The sequence below is a fragment of the Oncorhynchus kisutch genome, linkage group LG7 (genome assembly GCF_002021735.2).
Source record: "Oncorhynchus kisutch isolate 150728-3 linkage group LG7, Okis_V2, whole genome shotgun sequence".
Lineage (NCBI taxonomy): Eukaryota > Metazoa > Chordata > Actinopteri > Salmoniformes > Salmonidae > Oncorhynchus > Oncorhynchus kisutch.
This window is the reverse complement of record NC_034180.2, coordinates 33677434-33699947: the sequence shown is the minus strand read 5'-3', so window position 1 is coordinate 33699947 and position 22514 is coordinate 33677434. Positions and strand designations below refer to the sequence as shown.

The 22514-nt window shown below is 41.7% G+C and overlaps 1 protein-coding gene across 1 annotated transcript in view; it reads right to left on the bottom strand.

The window, feature by feature from the left end:
- The window catches only part of LOC109893758 (latent-transforming growth factor beta-binding protein 2-like), a 160967-nt gene extending 139123 nt beyond the window's left edge, over positions 1-21844 (bottom strand). The window contains exons 1-2 of the mRNA XM_020486971.2: positions 20925-21844; positions 14943-15016 (exon numbers count right to left, since the gene is read on the bottom strand). Coding sequence (XP_020342560.2) covers positions 14943-15016; positions 20925-21388 — 538 coding nt within the window. The 5' untranslated portion in view covers positions 21389-21844. The remainder of the gene's footprint in view (positions 1-14942; positions 15017-20924) is intronic.
- Between the last annotated feature and the right edge of the window lie 670 nt (positions 21845-22514).

Here is a 22514-nt window from a genome sequence, read left to right as displayed (position 1 = left end):
ATTGAGGCTCACTTTGTCGAGAATACAAATAACTAAAGAGCTCACCACCAAGGGCCCTTTCAAAATATATGGAAGAATATCTGTTCAAAGTGAAGAATGGAAACATGCTAAACTCTGGAACACTGAGCCATGTGTGTGATATCAGAGAGGTCATAACACTAACACTCACTTTACCACACTCCCCCACCTTCTACAATACAACAAAAACCTGCTCCCAGGAGGTTTTATTAAAGCACATTTTCATAATTATTTAACGTTGGACTGACTAAGGAAAGGACTCTTGTATTTTGCTACTGAACGGATGTCTTTTAAAATAATTAAACGGTAGGCTCTGGGAGGTGTAATCATTTCTATTGAAGGGTAAGAACCAGAGATCGGACAGAAGCCATTTATATGTTAAGTGTTATGGATTCTGGGATCGGCTAGATATATTGCCACTTGTAGTATATGGTACTACAAGTGGAAAGAAGCATGTCTAAAATGTTTCCTAACAAATAAGTAACACTGCAGAATTGTCTCAGCAGAATTGTGGTACACTGGTATTTTAGCAACCCTGATATTGATCAGATTATTTATGTTATTAAATAGCACAGGTTATATTGTTTTCAAAATTGAGCATTTGCACATTTCAGTACCATCATTTAACATCCCTAAGAAGAATTTCAGAGTTTGTCACTGTCCATTGCCCAATATATCATCCAAATCATCCCTCTCACCCACCACTATCTAGCAGCCTAATCATTACCAGCAGAAGTGAGGGAGCTCAGCTCAGGACTGACTGATGACTGGTCCTTTGTGGTAGCTCTGTGGTACTTTGTGCTCTTTTCCCTTAATGGTAAATCCTTAAGGGGTAATCTTTCAGAAAATGGAGGTGCCCTTTTCATACCTTTTCACTTTTTCTGTCACAGTGCAGTTTTTCAACCTAATACAGTAGTTAGGGCATTCACTCTCTCTCCAACCACATCAAGTTGTCTGGGGGGTTTAGTTAACCTGAGGTTGACCCATGACATTGTGTACATTACCTTTAGCCACACTATGTCTCTTCGCCGCACCCCACAGGCTCCCTACTTCAGCCTATAACGAGCAATGTACTGGGGGATATCTAGGGGTGTGTGCCCACTAACTTAAGAATGTGAGAGGTCATGGTCACCAAAACCCACAAACTCCATTCTCCTTGGGATAACATCACAACGTTTTCCATACGGCCATGGAGCCGGAGGGAGCATGATATATGATTGGCTGTGTGTTGTTCTGACTAAACTGTGGCGTGCAGGAGAGTGTAAGGCTATCACAAATTATTGTGAAATAGATAAAAGTTACTTATGTGAAATTCGTGACAGACACAAGAAAAAAGTCACCACAAAAATATTGTATACAGTGCATTTCAATCACAGATAAAGACATTAGGTTACTTAAGACAGAAACAATAGGAAGAGGGTTTGTCGGGGAGGGTCGGTAGGTGTATAATGCGACATGTATAACCCAAATGTCGTGTGTTCAAATAACATGATAGACAACTTTAAAAGTCCTTGCTACTTTTTAACTACTTAGCATGTCAGCTAACCCTAACCTTAAAACCATTTAACTACTTAGCTAGCATGTTACCTAAATCTAACCCTTTGCCGTAACCCCTACCCCTAACCTTAACCCATAGCCTAGCTAACATTAGTCACATAGCTAACTTAAGAAGTTGTGTTGAAGAAATTGTGTACTGGACACAAATGCGTTATGAAACAGAAAACCACGTGGTGCCACGAACTTCAAATAAGTCATTTGTGTTTATTTCACAATAAACTGTGACAGTGTTGGGGGTGACGCAGAGGTGGGGATAGCTTTTTGTTTGGTGTTTTGTATGTAAATGAATGTGTTCTCAGTCAACTTACTTGGTAAAATAAGGGTTAAGTAAATCAATAAAAAAGCTAAGTCTTGCAGTTCTCTAGTCTCTCCATTTAAGAGATTTCTGACATATCCACTCTCTGCATCATGACACCAGTTACATCACACACAAAGAAACAGAAACAGCTAAATGTAATTGAAGAATGTATTACACTGGACAGACTTCCTATGGCTGGAGCAGTGTAGCAGTGCTCTGCTCCCCTCTCTAGTGGCCCTACATTAACAGAGGCTCGCCTACCAAAACCAATGTGTAAACAGAAAAACAACCCTTTCACCTCCTCATCCACAGAAAAACAACTACTGTATATGGAGTATATGCGGTAACTCATTCTAGCTATGTTGTGGTCCATGGTAACTCATTCTAGCTATGTTGAGGTCCATGGTAACTCATTCTAGCTATGTTGTGGTCCATGGTAACTCATTCTAGCTATGTTGTGGTCCACAATAACTCATTCTAGCTATGTTGTGGTCCATAATAACTCATTCTAGCTATGTTGTGGTCCATGGTAACTCATTCTAGCTATGTTGTGGTCCATGGTAACTCATTCTAGCTATGTTGTGGTCCATGGTAACTCATTCTAGCTATGTTGTGGTCCATGGTAACTCATTCTAGCTATGTTGTGGTCCATGGTAACTCATTCTAGCTATGTTGTGGTCCATGGTAACTCATTCTAGCTATGTTGTGGTCCATAATAACTCATTCTAGATATGTTGTGGTGCATAATAACTCATTCTAGCTATGTTGAGGTCTATGGTAACTCATTCTAGCTATGTTGTGGTCCATAATAACTCATTCTAGCTATGTTGTGGTCCATGGTAACTCATTCTAGCTATGTTGTGGTCCATAATAACTCATTCTAGCTATGTTGTGGTCCATAATAACTTCTTATAGCTAATTTGTGGTCCATAATAACTAATTCTAGCTATGTTGAGGTCCATAATAACTCATTCTAGCTATGTTGTGGTCCATGGTTCCTCATTCTAGCTATGTTGTGGTCCATAATAACTCATTCTAGCTATGTTGTGGTCCATAATAAGTCATTCTAGCTATTTTGTGGTCCATGGTAACTCATTCTAGCTATTTTGTGGTCCATGGTAGCAATTAGAAAAACATATGGCCAGAGGAGGCCCAAAAAGAACCTGATTGCCACCTCCACACAGACAACAACTGGTGAGGAGAAGGCAGGACTCCTGGTTTGGGAAGAGTAATGTAAAGTGTCCAGTGTGTGGGTAATGATAGGGCTGTGTGAGCATGGTGTGTGTATTGATTACAGGATCTGTCTAATGGCCCATAAAGCCATCCAAACTGCCAGGGAGAGTTATGCCCTGAACTGTGAACTGTGCAACCCTCTGCTAATCCGCAGTGTGCCTGTAAAGCAGAGTTGGCCTACACAGCTGTCTGTGTAGCAATTATTTCACCCCTGACTGAACAACGTCACCAGAGAGGCCAGTGGCTTAAAGACAAGCCACATTATTAGGCAGATTTGGTCAACATCCCCTATATACATAAACTGAGTATGCTCTTTCCTTTCGAAGATATTTCAGGCTGAACTCTATGTGTGTGTGATGCTAGATGACAATACATATAAACCACATTTTCCACAGTATATTGGCCTGATATCTCTTTCATACAGCTAATGCATTTAGCAGTGTATGCTCTTCAAACAATTGAATGGAACATAAAAATCTGTCCCCCCAACAAAAACTCATACAGGTGACTTGGCTGACAAGCAGACATGGTTTTGATAAGGATGAGCAACTGGCCCACAGACATGGAGGCAAAGGAACACTGTCAGATTCAATGATAGGCTTGAATATGCACTGGTTGGATGCAAAGACAGACTTCACGCTAAAACATATTTTGAACTGTAGCAATGCATGCCTAGCCTCTGGAGCACAATCATCTATTTAGTAGGAAGAAAGCACCACTAATACAAGCCAAAACATTTTTGAATCTATAATACCCAACATGATTGTGAAGCTCTTTATGTGAAGGTAGTCTTTACAAAACGCTCACACATGTATGTCCTTGATACTTTACCAGCTGGTGGACACATGTTGATGTGAGAGGAACATATATTAAAAGTGGACTCTATTTCACACCAAGGCTTTATGACAGGTCCCCAATGACAGCTTCATGACAGGTTCCCAATGACAGCTTCATGACAGGTCCCCAATGAGAGATCCAGACAGGTATGTGGTTTCAGTAGGATGGTTGTAAACCACTGGGGCTCAGTGTTGTAAGAGAAGACACTGTGGGAGAGCACGGACAACATGTACACTACAGCCAGCCGTCTATTTGACAACACGGACCGAAAGAACTCAATCAGTAAAACGAATTACTCTTAGAAGAACTGACAGGTAAATTAACACAATTTCACATATATTATATTCATCTGTGAAATGTGACTATTTTCCCCAATTAAACAGTTTTCAACCCCACGACTCATACATACAGCATATGTACATAGGCATATGTTATGTTATGAGATAACTACAAAGTATGTAATTCAGAACATGGGCAGCACAGCACAGCCTGACGCAAAATATACATAATTCCCAACGGTGTCTCCAAATCTAAGTGCACTGGAAGGCTTTAATCTAGCCCCAACAGCAGTGAGGATATGATGGAATTAAAGAAACATTCCACGTGAGAATTTTATGTTTGGAAAGAGGGAGAGAAATAGCAAGGAATGGGTGAATGAAAGAGACCGAGGCAGACTTTCTGCATGAAGAGTTATTTTAGGGTTGGATGGGGCCCTGAGCAGCACAGCAGGCCAAAGAAAGCTGGAAGGAAAATCAAAAAGAACCTCCTTTCTACTGCATTTCACTCTGTCAATCACCGGCTACTTAAGAGGCTGAGAACAACGTTATTTATTTTCTTGAATGATGCACCTTTCATCTGCCCTCTCAAAGACAGCTAAGGATTTAAATCAAGAGGCAATGCTATGCCTTTCATGGTGGGGCCATTCTTTCTTGGCTGATTATACTTGTTGAATGATGAAATAATTCAATACATACCATGCACTATTTTGTCTTTACTATAGTAGGTACAGTAAGTATGACTGCAGAAATAGCTTACTGGATCGATAAGTCTTTGTGCCATGCCACTGGGTAAACTCAGTGTGCTGGGGTGAGACTGTCAGGAGGACACAGTGTGCACGGTGGGGACTCTCTCTCCTGTGAGAGGCATTCTGCATTCTGTCCTAAATTGTGGGGAGGAGAAGCCATTGCAAACCCAATGACACTGATGCATAGTGACCCGGTCGGTGTGGATGCCAAGGGCTAGCCCTGTCTCTATGGCCGGTGGACACGTGCCAGACTCAGTATGTAAACACCTGTTGGTCAGGATTTAAATTTCAACTTTGATAGGAATAAAGGAATAGGAATAATCCTCCTAACCAACCAGAAATAAACACTACTAATAGATGAGAGCTGAATGCTCAGTTGGCTCAGATCAACTTTGTGTAATACTGTAGCCCAGATCATGTTCACTGTGAGATAACTGCTGTGAATCTTACTTTCAATACCACAGGTCCATAGATTAGAGTGAGATATCTAAGTGAAGCATGAGTAGAACAGGAGAGAGTCTATTTCTATCTACTCAATTATAAATACTGGATTCCAATTCTGGTACGGTTGTGACAATAAATCAGAAAGATAAATGTCCTTCCATCTAACAAGGTGACCATTTCTTTCCACCTCATTTGATTTAATTTGGAGGGTTTGCTATTTTGGAAACAGGTTACTGTGGCTGTTTACGATACAAAGCAAAGGAACTCCACTAATCCGATGTTCAGCCTCTCTTTTTCTGGCAATAATTGTTTATCAAGATGGACTGCATTCCCACTGCTTACCATTCCTGGTTCATTTCATGAATTACTGGTTTGCTGGTGAAGTATTCATTCATGCTTTGATTTAAAACTGTGAATTGTGATTGTAAATGAATATTGGCCACTGACTAAGTTCATTTCTAAACCCGGTTCTGGCAAAAGGAGGAACCTGCACTTATTTTTTATAATGTAAAGAATGTGTGGAGCAGTATTAGGGCTTTACAGTAAAACTTGCTCTCTGGGACTGAGGCTTCTTTTTGTAAAGAGAACAGAGGATGACCCCTAAACCAGATGCACCATTTCGGTCCTGTGGGGTGTAGCTAGGCTAAATGATGATTGTAAATAAATCTGTATATAAATTGGACATTTTTCTATGGCCATTGGCCACAGTTACATCTCACATCACTTTATGGCCTTTGTCAATCCAAGCAGAAAAACCCAAAGAGCTATATGTCTTATGAAAGCTATCAACTGGATCAGACCACGATCACATCTGACCATGTAGACAAAAGCATCAAACATGAACTTCAAAGCCTGATTAGAATGTATACTGAACAAAAATATAAATACAACATGGAACATCTTCAAAGATTTAACTGAGTTACAGTTCATATAAGGAAATCAGTCAATTGAAATCAATTCATTCGGCCCTAATATATAGATTTCACATGACTGGGCAGGGATGGAGCCATAATTGGCAGCCAGGCCTAGCCAATCCCCCCCCCCCCCCAGACGATCCCACATGTGAAGAAGCCGAAGGACCAGGGCTCAGGACACGTGGTCTACGGTTGTGAGGCCTGTTGGACGTACTGCCAAATTTTCTAAAACGACGTTGGAGGCAGCTTATGGTAGAGAAATAAACATTCAACTCTCTGGCAACAACTCTGGTGGACATTCCACATTTTGTTACTTTACAGCCTTATTCTAAAATGGATTAAATCGTTTTTTCCCCCCTCATCAATCTACACACAATACATCATGATGACAAAGCAAAAACACGTTTTTTGACATTTTTGCAAATTAATGGGAAATATCACATTTACATAAGTATTCAGACCCTTTATTCAGTACCTTGTTGAAGCACCTTTGGCAGCGATTACAGCATTGAGTCTTCTTGGGTATGACGCTACAAGCTTGGCACACCTGTATTTGGGGAGTTTCTCACATTCTTCTCTGCAGATCCTCTCAAGCTCTGTCAGGTTTGATGGGGAGCCTCGCTGCACAGCTATTTAAATGTCTCTCCAGAGATGATCTGGTTCAAGTCCGTGCTCTGATTGGCCACTTAAGGACATTCAGAGACTTGTACCGAAGCCACTCCTGAGTTGTCTTGGCTGTTTGCTTAGGATCGTTGTCCTTTTGGAAGTTTAACCTTTGCCCCAGTCTGAGCCCCTGAGTGCTCTGGAGCAGGTTTTCATCAAGGGTCTCTCTGTACTTTGCGCCGTTCATCTTTCCCTTGATCCTGACTGGTCTCCCAGTCCCTGCCACTGAAAAACATCCCCACAGCATGATACTGCCCCCACCATGCTTCACCGTAGGGATGGTGCCAGGTTTCCTCCAGATGTGACATTTGGCATTCCGGCTAAAGAGTTGAATCTTGGTTTCATCAGACAAGAGAATCTTGTTTCTCATGGTCTGAAAGTCTTTTAGGTGCCTTTTGGTTAGCTCCAAGTGGACTGCTATGTGCCTTTTACTGAGGAGTGGCTTCCATCTGGTCACCCTAAGGCCTGATTGGTGGAGCGCTGCAGAGATGGTTGTCCTTCTGGAAGGTTCTCCCATCTCCACAGAGGAACTCTGGAGCTTTGTCAGAGTGACCATTGGGTTCTTGGTCACTTCCCTGACCAAAGCCCTTCTCCCCCTGATTGCTCAGTTTGGCCGGACGCCCAGCTCTAGGAAGAGTCTTGGTGGTTCCAAACTTCTTACATTTCAGAATGATGGAGGCCACTGTGTTCGTGCAGACCTTCAAAGCTGCAGATGTTTTTTGGTACCCTTCCCCAGATCTGTGACTCGACAAAATCCTGTCTCGGAGCTCTAAGGGCAATTCTTTCGACCTCATGGCTTGGTTTTTGCTCTGACATGCACTGTCAACTGTGGGACCTTATAAAGACAGGTGTGTGCCTTTCCAAATCATGTCCAATCAATTTAATTTACCACAGGTGGACTCCAATCAAGTTATAAAAACATCTCAAGGATGATCAATGGAAACAGGATGCACCTGAGCACAATTTCGAGTCTCATAGCAAAGGGTCTGAATACTTATGTAAATAAGATATTTTTGTTTTTTATTCTTAATAAATGTGCAAAAATTACTAAAAACATGTTTTCGCTTTGTCATTATGGGGTATTGTGTGCAGATCCTCATTATCTTTCAACAATTTTAGAATAAGGCTGTAACAACAAAATGCGGAAAAAGTCAAGGGGTCTGAATACTTTCCGAATGCACTGTATATATTTCTTGTTTTTACTTATATATATTACATATCGCCAAACTCTTTTAGACAGATGTAACTTACTAAGCAACACAACATATAAAAAACAACTGTGTTAACCATCCATCCTTCTACAACAACACAGAGACAGAATCAGGATATTATCGGAAGAATCTGGGACAAAAGCCCATGTTGGACCAAACACACAACAGGACAAGAACTCTTAAAACAATTTTAATCCATATCTAGATCCCCCACCAGACTAGGGTGACCACATATCCCGGATTGTGCGCAACAGTCCCGCATTCAAATAATCATGTTCCACATTTTATAAAGAAATTAAAACACCACTAATTTACAACAACAAAAAATTATTTGTTTTCCGTTTTTCTGTCAGATTTCTAATTTATTTGATGAGAATTGACATTCTTCTGACACTCTTTTGCAGTCACGTTGCGCATATGACAATATACAGTGCCTTGCGAAAGTATTCGGCCCCCTTGAACTTTGCGACCTTTTGCCACATTTCAGGCTTCAAACATAAAGATATAAAACTGTATTTTTTTGTGAAGAATCAACAACAAGTGGGACACAATCATGAAGTGGAACGACATTTATTGGATATTTCTAACTTTTTTAACAAATCAAAAACTGAAAAATTGGGCGTGCAAAATTATTCAGCCCCTTTACTTTCAGTGCAGCAAACTCTCTCCAGAAGTTCAGTGAGGATCTCTGAATGATCCAATGTTGACCTAAATGACTAATGATGATAAATACAATCCACCTGTGTGTAATCAAGTCTCCGTATAAATGCACCTGCACTGTGATAGTCTCAGAGGTCCGTTAAAAGCGCAGAGAGCATCATGAAGAACAAGGAACACACCAGGCAGGTCCGAGATACTGTTGTGAAGAAGTTTAAAGCCGGATTTGGATACAAAAAGATTTCCCAAGCTTTAAACATCCCAAGGAGCACTGTGCAAGCGATAATATTGAAATGGAAGGAGTATCAGACCACAGCAAATCTACCAAGACCTGGCCGTCCCTTTAAACTTTCAGCTCATACAAGGAGAAGACTGATCAGAGATGCAGCCAAGAGGCCCATGATCACTCTGGATGAACTGCAGAGATCTACAGCTGAGGTGGGAGACTCTGTCCATAGGACAACAATCAGTCGTATATTGCACAAATCTGGCCTTTATGGAAGAGTGGCAAGAAGAAAGCCATTTCTTAAAGATATCCATAAAAAGTGTTGTTTAAAGTTTGCCACAAGCCACCTGGGAGACACACCAAACATGTGGAAGAAGGTGCTCTGGTCAGATGAAACCAAAATTGAACTTTTTGGCAACAATGCAAAACGTTATGTTTGGCGTAAAAGCAACACAGCTCATCACCCTGAACACACCATCCCCACTGTCAAACATGGTGGTGGCAGCATCATGGTTTGGGCCTGCTTTTCTTCAGCAGGGACAGGGAAGATGGTTCAAATTGATGGGAAGATGGATGGAGCCAAATACAGGACCATTCTGGAAGAAAACCTGATGGAGTCTGCAAAAGACCTGAGACTGGGACGGAGATTTGTCTTCCAACAAGACAATGATCCAAAACATAAAGCAAAATCTACAATGGAATGGTTCAAAAATAAACATATCCAGGTGTTAGAATGGCCAAGTCAAAGTCCAGACCTGAATCCAATCGAGAATCTGTGGAAAGAACTGAAAACTGCTGTTCACAAATGCTCTCCATCCAACCTCACTGAGCTCGAGCTGTTTTGCAAGGAGGAATGGGAAAAAATGTCAGTCTCTCTTGATTTGTTAAAAAAGTTTGAAATATCCAATAAATGTCGTTCCACTTCATGATTGTGTCCCACTTGTTGTTGATTCTTCACAAAAAAATACAGTTTTATATCTTTATGTTTGAAGCCTGAAATGTGGCAAAAGGTTGCAAAGTTCAAGGGGGCCGAATACTTTCGCAAGGCACTGTATATATATATATATATATATATATTTATATAAGGTTATGTAGGGTTATATAGGGTTTATCTTTATTTTTACAATTTTTACAAAGACATCAAATCTATGAAATAACACATATGGAATCATGCAGTAACCAAAAATGTGTGAAACAAATCTAAATATATTTTATATTAGACATTTTTGCTTACTACATGATTCCATAAAGAAAAACCTGGAATGAGCAGGTGTGTCCAAACTTTTGACTGGCACTGTATATACAGTTGAAGTCGGAAATTTACATACACCTTAGCCAAATACATTTAAACTCCGTTTTTCACAATTCCTGACATTTAATCAAAGGAAAAATTGCCTGTCTTAGGTCAGTTAGGATCACAATTTCATTTTAAGAATGTGAAATGTCAGAATAATAGTAGAGAGTATTATTTATTTCAGCTTTATTTCTTTCATCACATTCCCAGTGGGTCAGAAGTTTACATACACTCAATTAGTATTTGGTAGCATTCCCTTTAAATTCTTTAACTTGGGTCAAACGTTTCGGGTAGCCTTTCACAAGCTTCCCACAATAAGTTGGGTGAATTTGGGCCCATTCCTCCTGACAGAGCTGGTGTAACTGAGTCAGGTTTGTAGGCCTCCTTGCTTGCATACACTTTTTCGGTTCTGCCCACAAAGTTTCTATAGGATTCAGGTCAGTGCTTTGTGATGGCCACTCTATTACCTTGACTTTGTTGTCCACAACTTTGGAAGTATGCTTGGGGTCATTGTCCATTTGGAAGACCCATTTGCGACCAAGCTTTAACTTCCTGACTAATGGCTTGAGATGTTGCTTCAATATATCCACATATTTCTCCTTCCTCCTGATGCCATCTATTTCGTGAAGTGCACCAGTCCCTCCTGCAGCAAAGCACCTCCACAACATTATACTGCCAACCACGTGCTTCACGATTGGGATGGTGTTCTTTGGCTTGCAAGCCTCACCCTTTTTCCTCCAAACATAACGATGGTCAGTTCCTTTTAAGTTTCATCAGTCATTTCCCCGAAAAGTACGATCTTTGTCCCCATGTGCAGTTGCAAACCGTAGTCTGGCTTTTTTTATGGCGGTTTTGGAGCAGTGGCTTCTTCCTTGCTGAGCAGCCTTTCAGTTTAAGTCGATATAGGACTTTGTACTTATTTCCTCCAGCATCTTCCCCTGGTTCTTTGCTGTTGTTCTGGGATTGATTTGCACTTTTCGCGCCAAAGTACGTTCATCTCTAGGAGATAGAACGCGTCTCCGTCCTGAGCGATATGACAGCTGTGCGGTCCCATGATGTTTATACTTGCATGCTATTGTTTGTACAGATAAACGTGGTACCTTCAGGCTTTTGGAAATTGCTCCCAAGGATGAACCAGACTCGTGGAGGTCTACAAAAAAAATTCTGCGGTCTTGGCTGATTTCTTTTTGCTTGACACCATGGGAAAATCAAGAGGCACTGAGTTTGAAAGTTGGCCTTGAAATACATCCACAGGTACACCTCCAATTGACTCAAATGATGTCAATTAGCCTATCAGAAGCTTCTAAAGCCATGATATCATTTTCTGGAATTTTCCAAGCTGTTTAAAGGCACAGTCAACTTAGTGTATGTAAACTTCTGACCCACTGGAATTGTGATACAGTGAATTATAAGTTAAATAATCTGTCTGTAAACAATTGTTGGAAAAATGACTTGTGTCATGCACAAAGTAGATGTCCTAACCGACTTGCCAAAACTATAGTTTGTTATCAAGAAATTTGTGGAGTGGTTGAAAAACAAGTTTTAATGACTCCAACCTAACATGGAACCCAAACCGGCTGTGCTCGTGCGCTATTGTGCATGAATTGATTTTGTCCCTCTACACCAAACGCGATCACGACACGTAGGCTAAAATATCAAAACAAACTCTGAACCAATTACATTAATTTGGGGACAGGTCGAAAAGCATTAAACAAATTTGTCCTATTTAGCTAGTTTGCTGTTGCTAGAAAATTTATCCTGAGATATAAACATTGAGTTGTTACTTAACCTGAAATGCACAAGGTCCTCTACTCCGACAATTAATCCACACATAAAACGGTCAACCGAATAGTTTCTCGTCATCTCTCCTCCTTCCAGGCTTTTTCATCTTTGAACTTATATGGTGATTGGCATCTACACTTTCATAGTATTACCACGACAACCGGCAAAACAGTCTTTCAATCACCCACGTGGGTATAACCAATGAGGAGATGGCACGTGGGTACCTGCTTCTATAAACCAATGAGGAGATGGGAGAGGCAGGACTTGCAGCGTGATCTGCATCAGAAATAGGACTGACTTCTATTTTAGCCCTTGGCAATGCAGATGCTCGTTGACGCCTGTGAGCAGTGGGGGTGCAATAATTGAATAATACAGATTCCTACATTTATTTTGCAACGCTCGCGCACGCGACGTGAGCGGTGTAGTCAGGGTATAAGTGTATGTAAACTTCCGACTTCAACTGTATTATTCTTTGTTGCACTGACTCTCTTGCACAGGCTCCATGTACACTCACTGGACTCTAACCACACACACACTGACACACACACACACGCATATTGACACCACACACATTCATTCACATTCCTTCACACTCTTCACACAAGTGTATGTAAACTTCCGACTTCAACTGTACATTACCAAATTTTGCGTGAGAGAGATTTGTGTATGTGTGGGGGGACACATTTAAAAATCCTAGGGCCTCCCGTGTGACGCAGTGGTTAAGGGTGCTGTACTGCAGCACCAGCTGTGCCACCAGAGACTCTGGGTTCGCGCCCAGGCTCTGTCGTAACCGACCGCGACAGGGAGGTCCGTGGGGCGGCACACAATTGGCCTAGCGTCGTCCGGGTTAGGGAGGGTTTGGCCGGTAGGGAAATCCTTGTCTCATCGCGCACCAGTGACTCCTGTGGCGGACCGGGCGCAGTGCGTGCTAACCAAGGTTGCCAGGTGTACGGTGTTTCCTCCGACACATTTGTGCGGCTGGCTTCCGGGTTGAATGCGCGCTGTGATAAGCAGTGCGGCTTGGTTGGGTTGTGTATCGGAGGACGCATGACTTTCAACCTTCGTCTCTCCCGAGCCCGTACGATAGCTACTAAATAATTGGATACCACAAAATTGGGGAGAAAAAGGGGTTAAATTAAAAATAAATAAATAAATAAAAATTTAAAATAAAAATCCTTGTTGGCATTCTAACTGGACAACTAACAAGCTAACTCCTGCCATGTACAGTGTTTGCTGTGACTTCAACCTGATTCAACAAGCATGTATTGTTGAGAAACCACAACAAGACACCAAAGTCACAGTCCCAAATCCGCTTTCCCAGCTGAAACTTACCACTTCAAATTATTCACATAGAATTTTCTGGACGTGGCTCAGTGAGGATATGTTTTTACTTATGGCCCAGTTGACATCCTTTTCTTTCCCCCAAATGTTTTCTCATGCGGCCGCCCCCAACTACTGCTGCCCTGTTAGGGTCTGCAGTAACACACTCCGAGAATGTGATAGTTAGTGAGGGGTTTCCACCACCACGGAGGAGGTTCTCCATTAAGGGGGGTCCTTGTGTTAGCACCAGGCCAGGGCCCGACCCGGGGTCGTGGTGTGGGGTTCACTACACAGCTGATAGTACCCTACCCTCCAACAACACCTGGGTGAGGGCCAAACTACTAACATATACCAGATGGTAGTGGGATGGAGACCTTCTTAGATGGTCTACAGTACTGTGTTTAACATGAATGGTTTAGAAGGGACATGTTACTTTCTAGCAGGTGAATCTGCTTCAACCTAAGTAATTGACACCTCTGTAAGTGTGCCTTTGGCTGGCTTGAGAAAAAGAGGCAGAACCAGAGGTGGGAGGGAGGGATAATGAGGAGGCTGGCTAATGAGCTTGCTTTGTAATCGGATGAGATGACTTTATTGACTGAGTTGATAGGCAAACAACATCAGCTTCTGTAGCATGGGACAGTGTATGTGTGTGTTTGTGTACTGCTGTCTAGTCATTGTGGGAACTGTTTCAGCCTAGAAATGCAGGTTGTGAGGGTTTCACATTCTGTGCTTGTAAAGCTTAAAGATAACTCTTTATTAAACAGCTTCTCCTATAAATCCTGATATTTCAGTCTGCAACATGATGACAGACACAAATAAAAAGGAAAAACATTCTCTAAATGTTTTGGTAGGCTGTAGAATAATATTTGCAACCAGGAGCTGGTTTGTAGGTCACAATCCTCTCTCAACAATAGAGATTCTTTAAGGCTGCCGCCCCTACTAGGAAGCATACAGAGCACTTAACAACCACAGAACAGTAAAAAGGCAGATGTCAAGAATGTTACAATGAAAAGCTTGGAAAACACTTGTAAGCTGTTAAAATTCTGCCGAAATTGTGTTTTAAAAAGTGGGCAATTATTCACTCCCCCCCCCCCAGTATCTGCCATTGACTTTTATGCGGCAGTTAAGATCCAATATTTCTGTGGTAAAAATAGTGCAGTTACACCCTAAATGAAGCCCTTGCGTCCAACAGAGTGAGCCAAATGCTAAGCACTGGTAATTTACATGTTAAAACTCTACATGCAAATCCACATGAATAACATGACCATGGAGGGAATATTGACACACTCGTAATACCATCTGACACTATATTCTTACACAGTTCGTAGGCATTGGATTTGGTGTATTTCATAGCCAGGGCCAAGCCTGAGAATGAGCAGTTAACAACTTGAGACATGATTGAGAGAGATGGTCAAGAGACAGTCATGAATGATTGTTTACCTAAGGGCAGATATGAATACTTACGCTTTATACAGCGGTTGGTCCCAGAAGCCACAGCCCATCCAGAGCAGCACTGGTGACCTCCACATACATTAGGCCTGCAGAGAGAGAGACAGAAATGGGATATGTAATATATACTGTACGTAATGTTTAAAATGGACTGGCATGCAGGAAGTACAGTACCCCACAATTCATAATTCATAAGGGGAATAATGGTTAGAGTGTTCATGGTCTCAAACCTTAACATTCCTATCTGAGATTTAATTCTGACCCCACTATAGTTCCACATCTCTTAATGTGGTTGGCCTATTGAAGGAGCACCTTAGAGATTCGAACATAATTACATTTGAAGCAATAACATTTTCAGGCAAAGCATGAAACTCTATCTGTGAGTGTAGAGCCACACACCCCTCTCTCTGTGTTGCATGGAGTCTAGAGTGAAAACAAATACATGGCTATCTGAGCCTAGGAGGGAAGAGGAGAAACAGGAAAAGCAGCCAGGCTGCACATTACATAAATCTCCAGGCAAACTGTAATAACTGGATTCTTTACATACTTTAATCAGGAAGAACAGCACTGGACAATTTTTACAGGGAAATACATGAAAAGCCACCACACCACAAGAGCAACTCCAGGGCAAATTCAAACCTAAAACAATAGTGCTTGTATAAATCGACCTCCCATCATCTTGCCACAAGATATTAATGGCAGTTTGTTGAGCGATTGTATGACTTATGCAGATGCAGTACGATATCTAGGCTGAGTCAGGAGATGACTAGTAAACTGTTAGTGTAAACACAGGGATACAGTAGGACTGTCTGCCTTCTGTTAACATCACCTGGTCAGACAGCTGTTGTTTTTCTAGTTTGAGAGTTCCTTTAGATTGTGGAAGGATGGATGGATGACTCTCTGTGTAGACAAACACTGGAAGGAGACCAATTACTCTGATGCACATTTAATGATGAACTGACCACATTCACAAACATGCATCAAGTCAACTGTTCTCTTTTGACAATTAATACACATCTGACCAATCAGATTTTAGCAAAGTAGTTGCTAGGAAAGTAATTAATTACCTTTACCTTTTCAAGAACTACACAATACTTAGAAAACAATACCTCCCATAAAATAGTCCTACATTTTTATAAAGATAAATGATGAATATGAACCACACAAAACAGACCAGGTCTGTGGGGATGTTGATGCTTATGTGTGCACATGTGTGCCTAAGTTGAAAAATGTAGGCGCAATCAAAGAAATTTAGGAGCACAATAAAAAATATTTGAGGTATTAAAGCTAGAATCCTTCATTTTTATAGGTGCACCGGTGCGCCTAAATTAAAATTCCAGGGTGCACAGCGAAATATTTAGGCACATATGTGAATAAAATGGTCGCACTGTAGAGCCCTGATATGGATGGATCATTCCTGAAAGCCTCATGGAGAGTACACTAGCATGGTAAATGTATTCCAAGCTCTTCATAGCGAAACCATTCATAAAAGCTATATAAATATCAATGATGTCATATTTGCACTCGTCATGACCCATTTCATGCAGCCAGGTTGAGCAGTTTTCTGAGTTGGAGCAGTCAGCGGTCTTCCTGACAGACATTGCTGGAGAGGACATGACAGGTACACCGTATGAAACTGCCTCTCCCCGAGGGCTCACCAGAAACCAGATGGTGAGTAAGGAGAGAGTGGGAATTCCAAGAGGAAATGTGTCATGCAGACACACGCTCTCTAACGACCAGCAGAGGATTCATTTCAAGCTAATGAATCAGAAAGAGGTGAAAAAAATGTGAATTACCACGGGGTAATGCCTCTGAAGATTTATGGCACCTTAACTGTTACACCCCCTTAAACTCACAGTGCCCTATTCAATCAAACTAGTAACTAGGTTTCTAGATAAACAAATAATAACACTCTTTCTGTCAGGGGAGCAACTTTGGTTTTAGAAGTGGGGGACGTAATATTATTTTTTTAAATGTATCCAGTGTGATAAACACTCCAAACAGCCTACCCAATCACTCGGAGGCGTTCGCATGGTCCTAAAGCATCGTTTTGTATCACATACAAATGATAAAACCGGGGGGGACACAATTGCAATTTCAGAATGTGGGAGGGACATGCCCCCGTCCCCAGTGAAAGTTGCGCCCCTGCTGTTTGTACAGTGAAAAAGCATGTTGACAGCCACATGGATTGGAATTGATTTTTTATTCACATTTTGTAACATTGGCTTGTTGAGTACATGAATTCAAACGTGCATTCTTAAAGCACAATAAATAAGATGTTTTTGGTTACAGTACCGAGTATGATGGAATCAAGCCCATAGTGTTGTGTGGACATAAGTGCTTCATGCTCTGCTTTCAGTTACAGTAATAAAGACATTGGTGCTGAACACACTGGTGCTTGAATGTCTCTAAATCTCCCTGTGAAAGGCCATGGGAACCATAGACCAATGTATGTGTTGCGTTTGCTTTTCTGGAACCAAGCAACAAAGCCTACCTGAGCAAGATATCAAAAGCAGAACGGGGGTTGAAATCAGGGCACTCAATGTAAGACATGGAGTCCGCTAGGCATTCCTCACCATGCCTATACAGCAGTGTATGTGCTTTCATCCCGCAATTAGAATGGTTCCTCATATTGCTAATAAAGTGTCCCTCCGAAATTGGCCATATACTGTATTTAACCTGATTCCTATAGGGCTCGGTGAGCGGCCCTGTAAAGACACACTCAAACAAGAATATTCCATTTAACATGCAGGTAATGTCTGTAACCCAAGGTGAACTTTTAAAGTCCATTCTGATTATAATGTAAACACCTCTTTCCTATGTGTGCCATGCTTTGTCTTGTGGAACAAACAGGGTTGGCTGCACGAGGGTTCATTTAGCAAAAATAAATAGGTTTTAATGGACACAACCGATGGTGGTTCTGTTTGGCCAATGGCACAACATATTCATTTATGGTTAGATCAGAATCGCCGTCATAATCATTGGCCTGTACAGAGAATTAAGTCAAAAGTCCAAATCCCCATCTCCATCCATGGCTTAAGAAAGGGCCGATTTAGCAAGCTAGCTACTGCAGGACATAAACACAAGCTAGCTACTGCAGGACATCAACACAAGCTAGCTACTGCAGGACATAAACATAAGCAGCACAGAAACAGACACGTTTTTCTGAAAATGACATTTTGCTTAGGAAGTGATTTGATTGGTGTGAAGCCAAATCCAAACTGGCCTCCCTTGGGGGAAGTTTTGATGCACCAGGGCAACCCACAGTTGAGCTCAGCTTAACGCTGATTGGCTAATACTTTTAGAAAAAAACAAGGGAGGCTAAATGCTTGCTGGTATCAATCAATCAAATGCTATGGCGACAATATGTTATACTCTTTTGGTCCAGACAGCATCAGATACATTGGCTACACATACTGAGACAAAGGGGAGCTGTTTCCCTAGCTCGGATGAGTTCTCAGGTGAGATTCAGCGACTTGCGAATCGACTGAAAATTATGAAAACACAGAGAGAGAAAAAAGAGAAATGACACTGAACAAAAATATAAACACAACATGTAAAGTGTTGGTTCCATGTTTCATGAGCTGAAATCAAATATCCCAGAAATGTTCAACATGCACAAAAAGTTTATTTCTCTCAAATGTTGTGCACAAATTTGATTACATCCCTGTTAGTGGACATTTTTCCTTTGCCAAGATAATTAATCCACCTGACAGATGTGGCATATCAAGAAGCTGATTAAACAGCATGATCATTACACAGATGCACCCTGGGCTGGGGGTGATAAAAATACACTGCGGTTTTGTCACACAACACAATACCACAGATCTCTCAAGTTTTGAGGGAGTGTGCAATTGGCATTCTGACTGCAGGAATGTCCACCAGAGCTGTTGCCAGAGAATTGAATGTTAATGTCTCTACCATAAGCCACCTCCAACATTGTTTTAGAGAATTTGGCAGTACGTCCAACCGGCCTTACAACCGCAGACCATGTGTATGGCATTGTGTGGGTGAGCGGTTTGCTGATGCCAATGTTGTGAACAGAGTGGCGGTGGGGTTATGGTATGGGCAGGCATTAGCTACAATGAACACAATTGCATTTTTTCGATGGCAGTTTGAATGCACAGATACCATGACGGGATCCTGAGGCCTATTGTCGTGCCATTCATCCGCCGCCATCACCTCATGTTTCAGAATGATCATGCACGACCCCAGGTCGCAAGGATCTGTGCACAATTCCTGGAAACTGAAAATGTCCCAATTCTTCCATGGCCTGCATACTGTGCTCACCAGACAAGTCACACACTGAGCATGTTTGGGATGCTCTGGATTGACGTGTACAACAGTGTGTTCCACTTTCCGCCAATATCAAGCAACTTATCACAGCCATTGAAGAGGAGTGGGACAACATTCCACAGGACACAATCAACAGCCTGATCAACTCTATGTGAAGGAGATGTGATTGCGCTGCATGAGGCAAATGGTGGTCACACCAGACACTGAATGGTTTTCTGATCCACGCCCCTACCTTTTTTTTTAAAGGTATCTGTGACCAACAGATGCATATCTGTATTCCCAGTCATGTGAAATCCATAGATTAGGACCTACTTCATTTATTTCAATTGACTAATTTCCTTATATGAACTGTAAGTAGATTCTTTGAATCGTTGTTGCGTTTATATTTTTCTTCAGTATATAGAGTTATTTCATTAATTAGATTAGACTAGAGCAATATACAGTAGAGATGGGTAAAATCACTGAGGAAGCCAAGCCAGAAATAAACGCCATATTACAACCTATGTGTCATGATAATTGCATTACTTGCTCTATAACCTGTTAGTTCATATGCCTTGCGACCGTGATATATAGGCCTAAGGCCGGGTCCAAATCCCTATCTCCATCCATGGCTAATTTAGGAAAAGGCCCATTTTAGCTAGCTAGCTAGCCACCGGAGGCCAACAAACACAACGAGATGCACAAAGAGTTTCTGTTAAAACGTATGCTCTCAGTGCGATGTGATTGGAGTGAAGCCAAATACAAACTGGCTTCCCTTGACACTTTTGTTTTGGTGCTCCAGGGCCATTCAGAGTTGAGCTCACTCAGTTTAGCTCAACATTGATTGGCTATTATTTTATACAAAAAAATGATCAAGGGAGGCCAAATGCTCGTTGGCTTCCCTTGCACTCAATGCTAGAGGCGCAAAAATGTCATACTCTTTTAGACCAGACAGCATCAGATAGACGGCCTACACATACAGAGACAAAGGGGAAGCCTGGCTTCCCTTGGCATCCATGAATACATGCCACTGGCAATATAGCCAATGTTTCCTAGCCTATATGTGTGATATAAGCACCCAGTTTGCAGTTAGCAAGCACACAACTGCATAGGCTACAGATCACTACAGATCACCAACTAGATTCAGCTCTTGGGGAACCCTGCTCGATGGTATAATACAATCATTGTTGTATAGCAGAGTAACAGCAAGTTTATGCCTACCAACTAAGCAAAAGTTTCACTCTAATGGACTTGTGCTTATTCATGACATTCCCCACAAGCCACCAACATCAATCACTGTCTCTGAACACCAATGACAATGATGTAGCCTTGATACAGGTGTTCATAACTACCCTAGGCCTACACTCACTGAACCCTATACTCACTTTACAACCCCGGGAAGAGACAGCAGGTATTATGTATTTTAAAAATTATTTAAATGATTGGTACATGTGTAGGATCTAAATGTCATCACACCATTGCAGGAGACTTGTAGTGTATTTGACTTGTTGTGTATTTGAGGTTTACAAAGGCTTGAGAAGTTTGTAATTTCCACTTTGAAATGTCAGTCTTGATTTTCCCTTAAGAAAAATGTGTTAACCCCTAAAGGATTATTTTCCTGCTGTAGCATACTGGCTCAAATTAAGATCCTACATCTGTAGACAAACTCAAACGCACTCCTGCAGGCATTTTTTTTACAACCGATAACAAGCAAAATCTTACCCTGCAAGGCGCCTGGTGTGCGTGGAGCTGGGTTTGTTGCTCTGTCTGTAAATTATTCGGGGTCTGTACTGTGATGACTGGTGGGTGCCGAGCTGTCTTGCGGCTCTACGCGCAGCATCTTGTGCAACGGTGGAATCGTCCGCCCGGTGGGAAGCTTCTGTAATGGGAGCTGGAACTGGTTTAATTACCGTCGCGTGCCTGTTATCTCGTTGATATAATGAGCTCACAGGAGCCCCGCGACCGGAGTGCGATACATTGTGAGAGGACCTGTGCGAGCTTTCTCTGGATGGTCTGGCGGGGTCAGCGTCGTTCGCTCCCCCTGCGGAGTGACCTTGCCCCCTAGCTCGCGCCCGGAGCTGACCCCACATCTCCTGTCCACCACCTGTTGAGTCCTTCCGACAGTCACACATTCGTACAACTGCAATGGTTAAAACCACTAAAACTGCAATCCACAACCGGTTCATATTTTTGTCAAAAAATAAATTGCTGCTGCGTGTACCTTGGTGACTTATCAAGATTCCGTTTTTTCGATAGCCACGCGCGATATCAAGTGGTTAAATTGAGGCGAACAGAATTATTTAGCAGCAATGTAGTCCTATTCTTTCCCAAGCATGCAAAATGCTCTTCATAATGTCCAGGTAAGCATTGCGCAGAATGGATATCAATATCTTAAATATACGTATATCAATTCGCAGGTTTAACATATGCTCATAAAATCGAAAATGTAAAGCTTCCCTGTACTTACAAAAACAATCGATTATGAAAATTATGTCAGATACATTTTAATCCATCTGTAATAGTTCATGGGTTTTTTTCGCGCGCGGGCAGCAAATGAGATTCCAGGGTTGGAGCCACAGTACTACTCGAAGTGAAAGTTCTCGACTTTGAATGGTGCTCCAATGGATATGACCACCTTCTTGGATCTGAAATCACCGGGAATTTTTGGGAGGCTTTGCGTGCATTTTACAAGAAGAAACTCCCCCTTCGTGGTCTTATTGATGCCTACGCTCAGCCCCCCTCGGCCCAAGCGCACAGCGGCCACACAATTGCTACCAAGTTACAGTATGATATAATATTTCCTTGTGTGTTAATAGAATATGCTCCTCTATTCTGCCATTGAATAAAACGCACGTGTAGCACGCAATTTGGATACCACAGAAGGCTACAGCGTTCAGATTTTCGGGGAATTAGACAATTGTTTATTCTGCGAGTCTTTTGTAATGATCATTCTAATCAAGGCAAATTTAGATTGAGTAGGCTATGCTAGATTAAGTCAATTTGTCATGCATGTATAATATAGCACTTAATAATAAACGGCTAACTATTGAGTAGTAGTAGAACAGCAAGCACTCATTATTGAACATTGACCTAACAATATGATCTTTGTGTCACACAATGTGGGGGATATGGGTAATGCACACATAGTTCAAGCTCAATTTGAGTTCTTGGAAAACTAGAGAAGTTATATAACAAATCCCATTCATCTTCCCCTTTCATCCATGCTGCATCATCAGTTTCCTTGTCCTTGACTGTCTGGAAACAACATTTATTTTCTCCCATAAGATCTTAAACAACCAACAGAGAGTTGGC